The sequence below is a fragment of the Thermobia domestica genome, chromosome 8 (genome assembly GCF_964235325.1).
Source record: "Thermobia domestica chromosome 8, izTheDome1.hap1.1, whole genome shotgun sequence".
Classification (NCBI taxonomy): Eukaryota; Metazoa; Arthropoda; class Insecta; order Zygentoma; family Lepismatidae; genus Thermobia; species Thermobia domestica.
Window position 1 is genome coordinate 107,459,783 of NC_137461.1, and position 18,077 is coordinate 107,477,859.

The following is an 18,077-nucleotide window of genomic DNA, read 5'->3' on the forward strand; positions in this document are numbered from 1 at the left end:
TCACAAATTTTACTCGTCGTTACATTTTGTTATATAATGTAGGCATAGGCGCCGACTTGAAGAAAATATTGGGGGGGCCAAAACAATGAATAAATATATTATCATATTCAGCCGTTTTCTACCAACTGCTGGATAAAGGCCCCCTTCCCTCCAGACCTCGGTCTGCTGCATCCGCCCCGCTTCTAAATTCATGACCTAAGTCAAATTTGTGTGAACGCATTAAAACAAATTCAAGTTCAAATTCTGGGAACTTCACTAAACCACATTGATCTTCACTTCTCACATCAGTGTTACCATAGTGTTGGTTGAAGCTTCAGTGCTCTATTAACTCTTTTAGGATTTTTGGTAACTTTTGTTACCATGGCGTACTATGGTCTTTGACCTCTTATTTAGGTTCTATAACAGGTACTTAAGTCGTTTTTTATTAGTCAAGTCAAGGATGGACCAAAGAACTCCCCAGATGCGTTTTGGAACCAGATGGTCAACTTGGATGTGCTAAGCGGGTGCGGAAGGGCGTGACTTTTTACTTTTCTTAAGGCAAATTTCAAAAATTTTTCACACCTGTAGTTTTCACGATATCAGATTGGAGTTGTATGTACCTTTGGATATTTCTCAAATGTTTCTGAAATCTCTACGTGAAGCCGAGTCTGGGCACGAGGGCCGCAAATGTTCCGAGGGGCTGATTTTTTTCCGAGGGGCTGTTTTTTTTTTTTTTAAGAAAAAAAATCAGTTTTCCCGATTATTCCGGTTCAGGAATACGATACATACATGTGTGTGGAGCCGTTGGAAAGAGCTTGTTATACTAAAGAAAATAACGTTTAAGCCATGACTCTAGCCTAAATATTAATGACGCAGTAAATTTTTATAATAAGTATATACGTATGTGTGTGTATAAAGAGAGAGCCTAAATTCAGACTTTCAACAATTTTTCTGCCCTTTGTTCTTAAGATACAAGATTGGAATTTTGCACACGTATTATGTATATAACAACGTATTTTTGAAGAAAAAAAAATCAGATCCCTACGTCAACCCAGGCCTAGGCCAGAGGGGCAAAATATTTTGGTTGGATTTGCAAAAATACTTCCGAGTTTTTCCTTAATTATCTGGTTTAGGTGTATGATACGGACATGTGAGTGATACCGTTGAAAAGGGGTTATTATACTGAAGAAATTGGCGTTTGAACCATGGCTAAATAGAAATGACACAGTACATTTTTTTAAAATATTTTATACCTAGATACAGTATATATAGAGGAAGTTCGGGTATTATGGAATACCATTTTTGTTTCGCTTGTAACAGTTAATAATTGCACATTGAAACAAAAAGAAAAACAAGTATACGCCTTACATATTTGGCTTTATTTATGTATATCTTGATAAAGAAGTTTCGTTACAGGGGTGGGTAAAATGTATGATTTGTAAAGAAACCACTTTGGAGGGTAATATGAAATAGTCGGTTAATATGGAGTACAAATGCTATATAGAAAAGAAAAAAGTTTTCTGTTGAACATGACAATATATGAAAATTCTAAATGCCAAGCCATAACTGACTGTGATTACTTGCAAAAGTCATAAATATAATATGTTGCCTCAGGATCGGCACAGTCATTGTGTGCTCACATTAAACATGATGAACGCTGAACCCAAGCTCACCCCTTATATCATCAGACATAAGCTGTAATAAAAACTACACTTAGCATTGTTGTTATCATAAATGTATGTTTAATTGCCCAATACCAATAGATATTTTTGTAATCGGAATACCATACGGAATACCATGCTTTTCTTGCGGGTATTCCATACTGCCCTCCACGCCAGCTTGGAAACGAAAGAGCTGTTAAACGCATTCGAAGGCGTATAGGATAATGGCGCTTATCAAACTACCACTCTGTATATCCAACGTCATTGTAAATATTGAATTGTTGTTCTATTACATTTCAATAGGAAAATACAGGTTGTAAACCACTTACCTGTAAAAGTATTCCTGAATAAGAAATCAGATTTTCATGTCTACCAACACAACGAATGTCTCAATCACATGGAGACTGACTGTAGAGCATCATGGGGACGTGAGGTAGTAGTTTCTTTCGTCTCCGCTTGGAAGCAACACATCACAGGCGAGATAATGAGGTATTCCATATTATCCGACTATTCCATAATACCCGAACTTCTTCTATTTATATACATATATGAAAAGATGGGTCACCTTCAGACTTTCAAAAATTTCTCCCGATTTCAGTTTTCAAGACACAAGAACGAAATTTTGCGCACGTATTATGTATATAAAAAGATTTTTTTTAAGATTCAGATTCCTACGTGAACCCAGGCCCGGGCCAGAGGGGCACAAAAATTTCGATTTTTTTTTTTTTTTGAAAAATCTCATTTTTTTATTTTCTTATTTCTGGTGTATAATACGGACCAGAGAGTGGTACCGTTGGAAAGTATGATCTATCCTGAGAGAAACGAGGTATGAACCACGATCCTACGATAGATAGTAAGGAAGCAGTAGCTGTTTGAGTGAAAGTCTAAAATGTACCTCAAAAAGTGGAAATCCTAAAAAGGTTAAACGCCGATTTGAAAACGGTGCTTTTTATTGAATAAGAAGGCTGTTCCTAATATTGAATTAAAGGCACGACGTAAATTTACTACAGAAATTTTTGATCCTCTTTGGTAATTCTTCTTCAACTGGATTATATTGGGGGGGCGAGGACCCCACCTTTAAATATTGGGGGGGCCAAAAGTGCCCTGCCCCCCAAAGTCGGCGCCTATGAGTGTAGGAATGGTTGTAATTATGTAAGTACAATAAGTCGTATATTACAAGTATGCATAACTGATTAATTAAGATAGTGCAAAATATAGTTAACTAGGTCTCATTATGACATTGGCCAGGTGTATTCTGGAGTAGATAGGGAGCTTAATATCGCTTTCTCTCGAAATTCGTCTTTATGGCGAATGACTCTTTGGATACATTTATAACTATGCTGTGTAATATTTATGCTACATATTAATGCTGTGAATCTAGGTTGAAATGTTTTATGTTTTAAACAGCACGATCCTAGAACTCAGGATCTTTGATACTTTATACTACCTTTGTTTGATCCTTTGTAATTAACTCTGAAAAGAACAATAATTTACTACAATAAAAGGTATCAAAAGTTCCAAGTTGATTTACTTTTATTTAATGACTAATTGGTAACAGTTAATAAATAGGTTATTTCTTTACTATGTTCTAAATATATAATAAACCGACTAAAATTCAATTTCTCTACATTTATTATATGTAGAACTATAATGTATCCTGCTGTATCTATAATGTATCCTGCTGCTGTTTTGATACCTTCAAACATATCTTTATGTGCATCAGTTCAGAACAAACATCTAATAATCCTGTCTCACGTCTCCCCTGTGAGATAAAATTTCCAGTTAGATATCGTATACTGTATATATATATAAAAGTTATGCCTTGCTACCCAACTGTGGAGAAGAAATGTGATTTCTCCACTGACCTCATCCTATCGAAATGGATTTCCCAAATTGCAGCAAATTAATAAGATATTCGTTTCTACCGCATTAAAAAAGTCCCATTTACAAAATGTTGAACTATTCGAAAAAGCAAAGATTTCGTTATCTCTGCATTTGTTGTATTGAATTCTCTATCCAGGTAATGGAAAGAATTTCTAAGTACCATGTAAGCGAACTAATAAATAAATAAATAAAATAAAAGTTTAAAAAAAGTGATATTCATATTAAGTACCGATAAATCAAATACACCGCAGAACATTAAAACTGAACTACCAAGAAGGGCACATCAAATTATATTCACATTTGCGCAATGTATAGAGAGGATGGAAGGGCAGCAAAATGGTTAGCAGTGCATCCGTTCTGCGACGAGTTAGTGGGCTGCCCACTCCTGGAACCAAATGTAGAACGAAGAGTCATAGTTCAGTAGTGGGACGGCCCTTATCCCCGATTATCTGACCTTTTGATTTGATTCAAACTAAAAAAGCATACAAGTATTTCAATATTGGTATTTATATTTTGTATTGCTGCTATTTACATTGACAATATAAAAGTATATAGTATAGAATTATGTATATAAGACAAATCAGCTGATAAGGTGATGCTGAAAAAAGAGTTGTGATGTAGAACATTAACATTCTTTCTTAAGAGTCGCCTTGTGCATCCTCTTGCATTGTTTACTTAATATATGGCCGAACATGTCTTGAGGATGTGAACTGTGGCACATTTTACGTACTGCGATTCTTAGCATGTTAGAGATAAACTACTGAAAAAGTAAATAAAATCTTTATGTGAAATAATTTGATATACCAAATTAAGTTTATTTTATGTTCGTTTCAGTTACAATGTCAAACGGCTTTCTTGCAACTGAGTCAATCAATTTTCCATTTGCCCGCAGGTATTATTTATTTATTTTTTTAATCACATTCATATTTACTAAAGTAGATGTAAATAACACTGCTGATAAAGAACTGTATCCTTATTATTTTCCCGAGAACATGAAGAATAACATCTAAAATTTATGATGAAACTTGAAGAAATAGTTATTCTTCTTACAGTTTCTGTTAGAATTACCAAAAAGATTATTACGAATGCAGAACAAAATTCAAAAGGACAAACCCAATCAGCAGACAAAATTGTTCGGAAAATCAGATAAAATGGACAGAATCATAGGCGCAGATTTAAAAAAAAAAAAAAAATGATTATTTATTCTTCAACTGTTATGAATCTAAAATGTTATCTGAAATATTTCACTTTACGGAAATAATAAAACAAAAAAACAAACAAAAAAAAAAAAAAAAGCTCAAAACTCAATGCAAGACGTAAGACTGTTCAGTAAGTATATATTAGGGTGGTTCTTATTTTCACATGTCTGAAATTTCAACGTCTGACCCTTTCATATTGTTCCTTTCTACGAAAAACAATTTTCTGTGAAATTTCAGTCAAATTGATTAATATTTAGAGGTGGCTCAAGGGATCTGAATTTTATTGCATAGTCTGCCGCGGAGCACAATGCAAGTTGTATATGACATGCTATCGCGTTATTATAATCGTTCATTTAATCATGTATAAATTAATGATAAATAATAATATTAAACATTAACAAAATAATAAACAATATATTATAATAAATTAATAAACTTAAAGACATGTAAATTTATAAATATAATATGTATCCTTATCTATAGGGCGCTTTTCTCTGTCTACATTTGCGCCCTGAAAGAACAGCACAATTTAAAAAAATACGACCTACAGAGTCAGTCCTTAAAGTAGTAGGACTTTTTTTTTTTTTTTTTTTTTTTTTTTTTTTTTTTTTTTTTACAGACTTACGGCGGTTACTTCACCTGTTTTTGGTTGAGGTGGGTCTTAGGAAAGACAGGAAGCAGCGCCAGTCGGCTCCCATCCATAGCAGGGTAAAGATAAGCTTATCATCGTAACCTCTGCGAGTGACCCTCGTCACGCTGCGTCATGGCCAATCGTTTGGAACAGCGTTACGCCATCAAATTTTGCGTGAAGCTCGGTAAAACTGGGAAAGAGACTCATGAAATGATCAAGACTGCGTACGGTGATAACGCCATTGGAAGATCGAGTGTGTTTGAGTGGCACAAGCTGTTTAGGAAGGGGAGAGAAGTTGAAGACGCTGCACGGTAAGGACGACCTTCGAGCTCCAAAACGGAGGAAAATGTTGTAAGAGTTAAGAATTTGCTGGACAGTGACCGAAGAGAAACTGTTCGCATGATTGCCGATGAACTTGGCATTGCTAAAACCCAAATTCACAAAATTGTGCACGAGCAATTGCAAATGAGGAAAATTTGTGCAAAGTTGGTGTCGCGAGTACTGACAGGCGAGCAAAAGGACGTTCGCAAACAGATCTGCCAGGACCTTCTCGAAGAAGTGAGAGAAAATCCAAATTTGTTAGACAATGTGGTGACTGGGGACGAGACGTGGACGTTTGAGTATGACCCTGCGACCAAACGTCAAAGCGCGGAATGGCACACCCGAAATTCCCCACGCCCCAAAAAGGCGCGCATGACGAAATCAAAAGTGAAAATTATGCTCATCTGCTTTTTCGATTCACAAGGAGTGATCCACAGGGAATTTATTCCACACGGACTGACTGTTAATGCAGTTTTTTATCTCCAGGTCTTGGAACGGCTGAGGAAACGCATCGTCTGCGTCCGCCCAGCCATCGCCAACTCCTGGCGACTGCATCGTGACAATGCGCCGAGCCACACAGCCTTCCGAGTGGTGGCGTATCTGGCCCAACATAACATTGCAACCTTGCCTCAGCCACCCTGTATATCTCATGTTAGGAGGGTAACCGAAAAGCAGTGACATTATTATAGCCCTGTCTACACTCTCAACCTCGCAAGTTACCACGCTCTACACGATTATTTGTGGTTGATAATGAGCAAACAACTCCCTTAGCGACCTTAAAGTAACCCCTTTCTTAACAGGGTCTTCACTGAGGAAACCATCTGGGATGCCAAAAAGAACAAATATATTTCTCATTCTTTTTGTCACAAAATCGACGTGTGTCTTACTTTCTACCATCGCCAAATCCACCTCTGCTCGGATTGATAGACCTTTTCCTAGTATCTCAGCTGATGATTGCATCATCACTAGTTTTGTGTCAGAGTCTAACATAAGATCAAAGAGACTGAGGATGATCAAATCTTCTGATAGGTATCACAGATATCATTTTGTGTGATGCTGCTTCATCAATCTCATGTTGAGTTTAAGCATGAAGTTCCTTAAAGAGTTGGAGATCATTTCTAATTGCCATAGGAGCCTGGGGTGCCAAAGATTTAACAGATTTAACATAAATCTTTGCGAGAAATATGTTGAGATCTCGCAATCCCTGCAACTCGGTCTGTGTCAGCTTAAATTGGGAACGGAACAATCAAATCTTAAGACTATATTGTTTCGTCATCAAGCGAGCTTGATGCATTGACCCCAGGAGCTCGGAACTTGATCTGGGTTGATGAACTAGACGGTGAACTTTCCAAGAAGATTAACATCAACAAGAACAGTTCTCGATAATCACTTCGCGGTTCACGATCTGCAGTTGATGTTCCAGAAAGAAATTTCTGTATCTTGGACATCACGAATTTATGCTGCTGCAAAATAGTCTGAGATGGCATCCTCATACTTTCCCTGATCAATGGAGAGCCACTGTTGTTTGAAACGTTTGAATATGAGAATGTCTAGTAAGAAGATTGGTTCTAAGCATGTTCCAAAGACAGAGGATAATATAAGATCCAGGATGAGATGTCGACGCCGTCCAAACACTCACTACAGCCATCAGGTCAGCGTACAGATTGGCCTCAACAACCCAGCAGCGCCTATCGCGATCAAACGCTGGCCCAGACGCCGTTGGCAGAGAACCCGCCACCCGCAATACAAAATATTGTGGAATGCCATGACGAAACGGGTGAAGAACAGCCTCCAGCGACAGTCATATGCAGCCTGGGACGAGAAGCTACGAGCCATTGCAGCACCATCGAGGTATTTCTGGCAGCTCCTGAGAGCAGTGTTACGCCCTCCGGGACCGCCCCGCACTCAACTACTCCGCGGCTCGCATGGCCTAGTGTACAGCCCAGCTGGGCAAGCAACCGTTTTCGCTGACCATCTGCAGGAAACGTTCCAGCTGAACAACACGCCACCGGACCTCCCCACGGAAGCAGCAATACAGGAAAGCCTGCGTATCCTCCAACAGGAATACGACCTTCCGCCTGCAGCTCTGAAGACTCCGAGGGAACTGACGCACATCCTCAAACGGCTCCGTAGCAGCAGGCTCTGATGCCATACCACCTCTCGCCCTGAAGCGAGCACCAAGAAAGGCTGTGGTACTCCTAACACGAATCATCAACGGGATCACGAGGACTGGCCACTTCCCGCCAGCACGGAAGGAAGCACGTGTCATTATGATTTCAAAAGCCACTGGACACAGGATGGAGCCGAAGAATTACAGGCCCATCAGTCTGCTCTCTCACCTGGGGAAGGTAGTGGAACGAGTCATCCATACGACGGACTCGTCCACAAACTGCTCCAGGCGGGATTACCATATTACCAAGTAAAACCCATTCAGAGCTACCTGCAAAATCGCCGCTTCAAGGTTTCCACGAAGGGCATCTCATGGACAGCAGATAGATCCAAGCAGGAGTACCACAAGGGTCTTGCCTTTCCCCACTTCTGTATTCACTTTACACGGCCGACATCCCAACAGACCATGGGATCTTCCTGGCCAACTACGCGGATGACACAGCAGTCTTCGCGCAAAACCGAAATGTCAGATTCGCAGAGAGGGCAATGCAACGCTACATCCTGAAACTAGAAGAGTGGACACAGAAGTGGAAAATCTACTGTAAGTCAATCCCAACAAAACTACCCTGGTTGACTTCACCTGGGCACACAGGGCCAGAGCCTACAACTTGATGATGCACGGCACCATCCTCCAAGTCACCAATGAAGGCAAGTACCCCGGAGTCATCCTGGACCACCGGTTGACCTTTCGACGCCACCTGTCTGCCACAGCGACCAAGGCAACAAGAAGACTCGGCGCACTGATGGCCATCCTACTCAGTGCCAACTTCTCACACGAAGCCAGGAAGAATATCTACACCACCTGTGTACGACCACTGCTGCTGTATGCACACCCGGCCTGGGAGCGCGCTGCACCTATTCACCACAGACAACTGCAAATTGTACAAAACAAAGCGGCACGAGCAATCACTCGGCACGAAATCGGAACAACAACTGCACAAATACACGAGGACCTGGAGCTTCCGTTTTTGCAAGAAGTCAGGGAACGACTCTGCCAGATTCTGGGCAACAGTCCACAACCACGCAAACGATGACATCGCAGCCATTGGAACAATCCTCCCCCGACGAGTAACATTCAGAATGCCACGACCACCGTAGGAGTGAACTAACCTACAATGAAGCCAAGGAGGGTATGCGACAGTTGCAGCCCCAGAAACGCAAATACGAACCACATAAAAGCCAGGAGAACACACGACAAATGCAAGGCAAGAGCTAACGCTCGAAACTTGGAACATTCAAAACCCCGTCAAGACCAACGAACGAACGACATCCGAAATGTTGAAGACTATGACCTAGTAGCTGTTCAAGAATGATACACGCTCCTGATGAATGACCAGTGCTGGAACTAGTAGTATCAAAACGCATGGCAAGGATCAGGTTTTCCAGTCCTCATTCGTTCACACTACTGTACATAGCGTGAGCGGTAGCCCTTCCACTCCGAAAAGATAACTTTGGAATTTCTTCCATGGTTGATACCGTATATTTTACAATGTATGACTAAGAGTAAGTTTCCTGGTATGCCATTACTCAAACTTGGTTAATATTGACAAGAAGTGTTGTCAGTTAATATATATATATATATATATATATATATATATATATATATATATATATAAACTATAAAAATGAGTTCTTTATTAATTAAAACACGGCGGCCACGTATGATGCATTTCTTAAAATGGCTGTGCAATTAGCATTAGGTTTTTAATGGTAAAACTTTACTATTGAGCTACCTCTAAATATTAAAATTCTTACATTATATTTTGCACATATTATTTCTATAAGGAAAGGAGACTTTTGAGAGGGTCTGAGAATAAATTGCTTAATTTTGAAATTTCACCATAAGGACCAGCCTAGTATATATATATGTATATATTTCACATTTTGATCTTTGCTAAAAAAAAAAAAAAAAAAAATCTTGATCAGTATTTCAGAATTAAAATTAATATTTATACATTACTCAAAATAAAGGACTACTATATAATACTACACAAGAATGACTTTTTTTTGAAAAAAATCAAATAGCATCACAGTTACTTTTTCATAATTAAAATGAATGGTCTTACTGTAATATGATAAATGTATTTCAAATGTATTAAAGATATAATAATAAAAAGACCTAGAACTTTTCATATGGGTATGTGAGAATGTAATTAAAACTAATTTGCTCTTTTATTATAACATTTTTATGTTTTATTGAGTTTGTAACATTTTAAAAGAAAGAAAAAGTTATTTCAGTTGAAAAATACAAATAAGATTTTAGAATATATGACAATTGAAGGGAAAAATTAATATAACGTGTGCACTGGTACATCCAATATATACTCCTGTGATTTTGTCCCTTGGATTTTATCCTCGTCAGAATTTTCCTTGCATTTTAACCGCTTGGATTTAGGTTCCCGCCTTCGTTACTACAGCCATTTTATACATGAGTTCCGATCTGCATTCAAACATGCTAGAAGCCAAGCTTTTCGGTGCTGCATTTACCTAAAAATTTTCTCCTCACATAGAACTCCCTGTTTCCAAAGATTATGCAGAACGGGAATTCCCGTTCTGCCTAAAATAAGAATTTAAAATATTTTCTACAAAGTGCTGGAGAGTTTTAGGCAGAACGAGAATGAATCTTTTTAATATTGCACCCCCCTAGTTGGGGGTGTACGGAATTTATTTCCGGGGGTGTCCGAAAATTTTAGGAGGTGCTCGGGGTTAGGGGGTGTAGATAAATCACTGCCCTGACCAATGCAATTTAGTTGATGGAAAAAGATTTATGAGAAAAGGAACAGAAAACTAAATTGACACGGAGGGAAAGGGATCTCATACTTACTTCCTCTTAGAAGGGTCTAAAATGTTCACAATATTCACATGAATGCAGTTTGAATACCAGCACATCCATGAAATTTCCTTCTTTTAAAATTCCTGCAAACAGAATAAAATTAATATTCGAGTTTTTAATTAATTTTTATTATTACCTGTGGAAAAGGAAATGAGTTAAATTGACAAATACTGATGTGACCAGCTATTTACTCAATTCTTTTAGTTTCAAATGCGTTTAATGTGTTAAAGACATTTATTTCTGGAAGTAGTATTTCTTCCAGTGGCATTCGAGGTGTTATTCCCCATCCTTTCCTGAGCAAGATATGCAAAATAAACATTTACCACATTTCGATGCGCAAAAAAACGCCTGAATTGATATGAGCTTGGAAGCTTGACCCTCCGTATCCCCGCTTTCTTCTCAATTCAGGGTATGGCCATTGATATTTTTTTTTTTTTTCAATATATGTTCTGCTTCTTACGTAATGATAACTTATGCTCCGTTGATACAGATTGTAATTGATTAGTCGGTTGAGTTGGAGTTGGCGTCTCGTTCAGCAGTGAGGGTATATGAAACGTAGACCTACAGCTTAGTGTGGGATTCGGACCACAGAAGCTCCCGTTGGGAATCTAATCCAGGTCTTCTGCCCCACACACTAACCATATAACCACAATAATTCAAATATAACTGTTTTCACCTACGACTTTTCGCCTTCTCCAACCACCAGACAGACAACACCAGTTTACAAACATTATTGACTTATTTAATACAACATATAGCAAACTTCATTACATCGTTGGTTTCTGCAGTTATAAAATAATAATTCATTATTATTCTATAAAACATATTTATTGCTTATGTAAAAGTGTGTATTGTGTATGTGTAGATATATATAAATTTTACAAGCTTTTATGTATATATTATATATATATATATATATATATATATATATATATATATATATATATAATTGGCCCTATACATTGCATAGGACCATACAAAAGATAATTGAAAATATACAATTGTTTACATAATAATACTGACTTTTCGTGTTTTATTTTTCTTGACTACCATTTCCAAAATATGAGCCACAAACTTATAGGAACTTGTGAAAGCATTCATGCACCTCTCCGTGAATAACAGTGTTGCTTTGTACAATTAAAAGTGCAAATTGTAGCCACAGAATTTTCCAGTTCGCTACATCTTGAGTGACCTTTTCTTTCCAACAGATTATAATATCTGCGAAGATAAAATCATGTCACTTTAAATGCAGAGTAAATATCTTAACAGTAGTTATTTCAAAAACATTGTTAAAATGGCTTCTTTAGATTCACGATTATACTGAAACAGCGTTGCTACAAAAAGAAACAAGGGTATTTTTCTTTTAAGCCAGATCTGTACCCCAGCGTTAAGCAGTTTTCATACATTACAAATCAAATTAAAGCTTCAAGTAAAAGAACGAGTTTTGTATTACACAATTTTAATAGTTACACATAATACAAATCATAAATAAACTAACTTTACTTTTTTTTTAAATCTTGTATCAAACAACTGAAGCCATGATAAACACGAATTTTGAAATTTTAAATAAACTATTTTATTATTGGAATATATACACATTTAAGTTTAGCATGTATACTTGATTCCCAACTTCGTACTAAATTTAGCAGCATTTCAGAAATGAGACTCACGAAGTAAAAATACTTGTTAATAATAAGCAATACCTACGCATCAAATATCGACTTCCTGCTTTTACAGTGATAATTTTACCATAATATACTGCAATACAGAAAAACATTACTACTCCATTATCCATATACAGAAAAACGAGAACGTACAATATAAGCATGGTGATGCTTTGAGAATTTAAGTCATGGTCTTCTTTTCGAGAATTGAACGCAAAGTCAATCATAAAACAAGTTTATATACACCAAATAAACATATCAGTGTAGAGACTTTTGAGTTCTACAGAAACTGAATTCAGCAGAGTACGAATCAATTTTTACTACACTATTCCATGTACTTCAGAAATTTGTTTCCGATTCACTTAATCTTCTCAAGTGAAATTAAACACAAGTTTACCATCCTTTTTCTTCTTCCCTCTCCACGCCGAAATATCGGTCCTTTAAATTGTAAAGAAGCTTGTGCTAACCTGTACGGTATCTACAGTGCTTTAGTTACTTTGAGGTCACAAAAACTAACATATATAGATAATCCAATTTTCTCGAAACTAAGTACATAATAAGTAATGCAATAGTTCTACTTTCAAATCGCAAAATTAGTTTAAAAGTCGTTTTACATAGTGTTATCTGAAAAGCATTTCTTATATTATTCTGTCATGTTTAAGACATTTGTTTCTATTGCCTTTAAATGGTAAGGAACTTAGTAATACAGACACAAAACATTCGATCTGTAGAATAGTATAGAAATTAACTATTCTGCTTAAAATTTTTGGTTTTACATTTTTTAGAATTCCAGATTTGAAGAAAATCGCTTTCCTCTTGTAAATGTGGTAGACCTAGACTCAGCAAAGCAAAACAAAGCAAACTGGTCCAGTGGGCCGCCATCTGTGGTTCAGTAGAAGTGGAATTCTTGTCCAGAATCTTAAGCCGGTACGATAAACGGGGTTCGAAGTTTGTTAAGTGTTGTTATTATACTAACAATTTACATAATTCTCGTTAATAGTATAGATTACCAGATACCCTCATATTCTGGGAACGATGTCTACATTTTATAGGATATTAAAATTCATATGATCAATGGCTGAAGTTAAGAAGCGTCCCCAGACTCAATGAATGAAAGAAAAAAATCTGGTAACCTCACCAGGGTTGGTTGGTTTAAAATAGCTTGTTAAAAAGACTGGTTTAAACCAAAAACCTTCGTAAAAGTGTAAGTGTTCGTAAAATCTTGATGAACACACATTTGTAGGTTAGCACGTTTCGCTCCCGTATATTATTCGTATTATATACAGACCTGAATTCCCCATTCATATTCAGAGATTATACTACAAAAGCATTTTTTTTTAAATAAGTTTATGAATGTTTCTTTTGTGATGATTTTTTTATAGTTTATTATTATTGTTATGCAATTGCAATCAAAGAAATATTCTAAATATTGTTTCGTTTTAATAATGTTTATTATTGATAAGATACATTGAAATTGCCGTAATTGGGGGGGGGGGGGGACATAAAAAACCCATGAAAAGCATTTATTGAAATCAAAAGTATCTTTGGTATCTAATTTATGTATAAATGGGTCAGAGCCAAAGTGGATTCAATTGATACCTTTGTTCACTTTTCTTACTGATATACAAATTAAGTCGTCGTATTTCTTTAACTTGGACTAATAAAAGTCGTACTGAAGTAACTTGGACTAAATTAGTTCTTCTGTACTCTGCAGTAGTTTGAAATTGTCCAGTCCATTGTTTCTGTATAATGGTTTCACTTGTGCAATTGGTTATCTTTTTGTCCTTCCGAAATGACTCTTCACAATTAATATTAACAAGTATGTAAAGATCAGTACAACGTATTTTATCAGAAGTCCTTCGTGAGTGAATCGGCAAACTTATCACATTCGTGGCGAATTAGTCCCGGTTTTGAGTTCAAATGGAGGACAATTTCTCTCGGATGTACGCCAAGAAGCGATCTGGATTCCGCTTTAAGCTTATGTGACCCCTTCCAGCATAACCCGGTTGTTGCATAATAACACCAAGGCGAAACAAACTTATTTCTGTCCATAAGTGATATAAATACATAGAGCAAATTATTTAGCCCCCCCCCCCCAAAAAAAAAACTGGTTTAAACCCCAAAAACTTTTTTTTTTTTTTTTTTTTTAAATAAAAACCACGATGGTTTTTGCCAACCCTGAATCTCACAATAGTATGGTCAATGATAAGGAATTCCTCATTGGTAAAGTAGTGAACTACGCTGTTTCAACTGTGTTCAAGCAAGTCTAATTAGAGTTGTACATTTATTTAGCGAGTTGTTGAAACAACCTGACTGATTGAGAGTCTTTGCTTAATATCGGTACATTGAACTCAAGTTCTGTAACCTTTCAGATAGCACTGGTGTTATGTATATGACAGTTCATTCAGTTCGTCAAATCTGTTGAAAGACACCGGCTTAAAAATTAGTTTGCTTGTTCAACTTCAATATTTCTTTCGGTTAGTATAAATTTCAGCCACAAGATTTTCAAATAAACAAGAAAGCTATGAAGTTCTACTCTCAAGAAGTTTCTGCTTTGGGTGTTTATACGAAAGTTTGAATTACGAATTTAAGCTGTTCATTTACAAAATATTGAGTTTTGAACAATCTGGTAATTCGGAATGTCTAGTATATTCATAACTATATATTTATGATGTTGCTGTAATATGGATAAGTGTAGCACTGATATCACAAACTGTTATGAATTTAAATGAAACTCATTTTATGTACGTGAATAACACCAGCTAATATTGTACAATCCGCGCCAAAAAACCTGCAACATGAGCATATAAGTTTATTGTGAAATGACGAAGTCTTTTGCTCCAAAATAAGTGTGCACGGGAGGAGGCCGAGATTTATCCTGACGTGATTCGTTCCACTTAGACGTTATGTTCATTCCCTGTGCTATTAGGCGTGGTTTCACAATAAACTTACATCCTCATGTTTCAGGTTTTTTGCCGCGGATTGTACCACGATAAATTGGATAGTTAAACTGGAGTGAGATAAAATATATTTGTAATGGACATGTTAACACTAATCAAAATTGTTGTTAATTTCTCTGTTTGGTTTGTAAAGCAGGGGATAAGATCTATAATTTACTTCGTACTTTTCGAGTCTTAAAACACAATAGAAAACCTATGCTTATTTCACGTCAAGTCTGTTACCAAACACAGTAAAGTTCAGCAAATGGCTTTGGAAATCGAACCAATCAAGAAATTTGCAAGTACAAAACAACTATATATATTATTTTGTAACGAACTTTTTTACCGATCCGGCTGACTTTTTGTCATACATTACAATGCCTTATTTCGGTTCCTTTTTAACAGCTTCTTTAAAAGGTGATATGCAACATATTCGTATGCTAGCCAGAGTCCTTTTGACTAGATTCTATGCAGTCAGCTACTACATAACTTTTTAATCAGCCTTACGTGCGTAGACACTTATAAGCACAGCACACATTGACTCTCCATACATACATTATACACATTTATATACACATTATTTACATACATACATATATAACCACACACGCGTTCGTTTATACATGATCTTAAATATATTTTTCTTCACACTTACGCAACACAGCAGTAGACTTAGTCAGTTTTTATTTTTTTAAAAAAGAAAAAAAACTCTGAACTGCCTTCTTTTTGATATTTATAGAAAAAAGGCATTATCAATGAACAATCATTTTCCTTCTGCTCACTTTATTCACATTCTTTTTGTTTTTGAATCAATTACTTTCTCACTTGTTCAATCAAGCCTTGTCCCGCAGATAAAGAATTACTGTGAATTCAGTCTATGAAAAGGTATTCTCCATTAGAATTTGTAATGAATACAGAGAAGCAGTATAGCAGCAACGATAGTATTCTTTAACGTGAAAAGTTAACCGTGAGAAACAACTCTTGGTGTTACAGCTTATGACCAATGATATGTTCAATGAACGTTGTAACCAAATCGGATTCCAAAAGGCATTACACCTGACTTAGCGGTAACATCAATATCCAAAGAGCATGTAAAGACATGAGAAAATATAGCTCAACATTGGATACTCACATTGGACACAGTTATTTTCTAAACTATCATCTGCTAACAAAATTATTACTACTTTGATACACTCAGATTTATCACTTATCATTATTATAATAATTATTTGCTTAACGTCCCACAATTATGTGTCAAGGCTACAGATAATAAACGAAATAGTGGAACGAAGAAAGTGGGACAACCGTGAGAAACAGACACACTCGGCGATGGTCCAAACGAAAGACAACTTTGCACGAGTTAGGATAGAACAAGAGGTAAGCACCAGAGCCACCGCAGCTCCAAATTTAACTAACAAAAAACTCCTAAAATAGTATAATATTAACCTCCAATGTTTTTCAAACGATATCTACTTCTCTAGCTTCGCCTTCAGCAAAGAAGTAAGAAAAATAATCGAAATCGTAATCGTGATAATTCCGTAAAGACGAAGAGAAAACAATTCTATTTCCTACTGTCGTACCACCATTATAGTTTAAGAAGTCAAAGTAACGATGAAATCTAATGAAGTTACTGGAGAACGGGTTTATTTTCTTGTTTCATAATCCACGAAAGGGTATCAACGATATGTGTACATTTGTTTAAATCACAAAAGAGAATTTATTGAAGTACTTGTCCCAATTTAAATTTTCATCTTATCTCTGTACATCAGAAGTAAAGTTGGAACATCTTTACGTTTGACTAGATTATTTCCTACGAAAAATATTTTTAATACATTTATTTCAATTAAATGAAGTAATATATCTACCACAAGGAACTTTTAGATACTTGCATTCTAACTTTAGAAATGTTGAAATTAACGAGTACTAAATTCTTTTCCTAATAAATTATTCACACCTATTAATTCGTACTAACTTTTTGATTTGTGCTTACGTATGTTAAATTCTATTCTGCGGAGCAAAGCTTCAGTGAACTGAGAAATTTTGAAATTAAACTTCGTGATTTACAACGAAATGATGAAAAAAGTGTTTCATTAAAAAAATAAGTTATGACCAAAAATGAACTTAATCGTAACGCTGAAAAGGTGTCGCCTAATAATGAGAACAAATTTTCTATGTCGTTTTCTTCATCTTGCAAAATGTTCACTCGCTTTAACGTCATTTTCACGTTGCTTTGTACGCTATATAGCGACATTGAGTGCAGCCTCACAGACACAGTAGAATATCTTAGAACACACTGGTTTTATCCAACATTCACAGTACAATAAAAAGGCACACACAGCAGACTTTGGTTGTTTCTCGTTAGTTAGGCCACAAACGGTGAATCAAGTTTCGAAGTGTTTGTAGATAGAGGTCACATAGGACATTACTTGCTGCCAATCGGGTCTCTCCTGCTGTATCATGTCATTGATATTCTGCGGAAACAGAAAATAGTGTCAAACAAGCTTAGCGCTGAAATTAGTAACCCATTTTCCTATAGTATGTTATAAATTTAATGTTTCTATGCATTTATATATTTAAAGATTAGCGTTATGTATTATTTGTTTTCCTTTTTACTCGATATTTCGCTTTCGTTTACTTCTGAAAGCTTTTAGAGGGCTGAATTTAATAAGAAAAAAAATTCTTGAATGTCTTCTTGCGTTATATTTTAGTTTTAATATTCCTCACGCCGGTAAGATTTTAATTAGTCCTAAATTTGTGAATATTAAGATAGTTGAAGTGTTATTTTACAAGTTTTCTC

General features: G+C 36.2%; 1 protein-coding gene across 6 annotated transcripts in view; it reads right to left on the bottom strand.

The window, feature by feature from the left end:
* Positions 1-11,572: 11,572 nt before the first annotated feature.
* The window catches only part of LOC145693133 (cytospin-A-like), a 491,676-nt gene continuing 485,171 nt past the window's right edge, over positions 11,573-18,077 (bottom strand). For all 6 annotated transcript variants that reach the window (XM_081768863.1, XM_081768862.1, XM_081768864.1 and 3 more), the window contains one exon: positions 11,573-17,751. In XM_081768863.1, the coding sequence (XP_081624989.1) occupies positions 17,662-17,751 (90 nt within the window). In that variant the 3' untranslated portion in view covers positions 11,573-17,661. The remainder of the gene's footprint in view (positions 17,752-18,077) is intronic.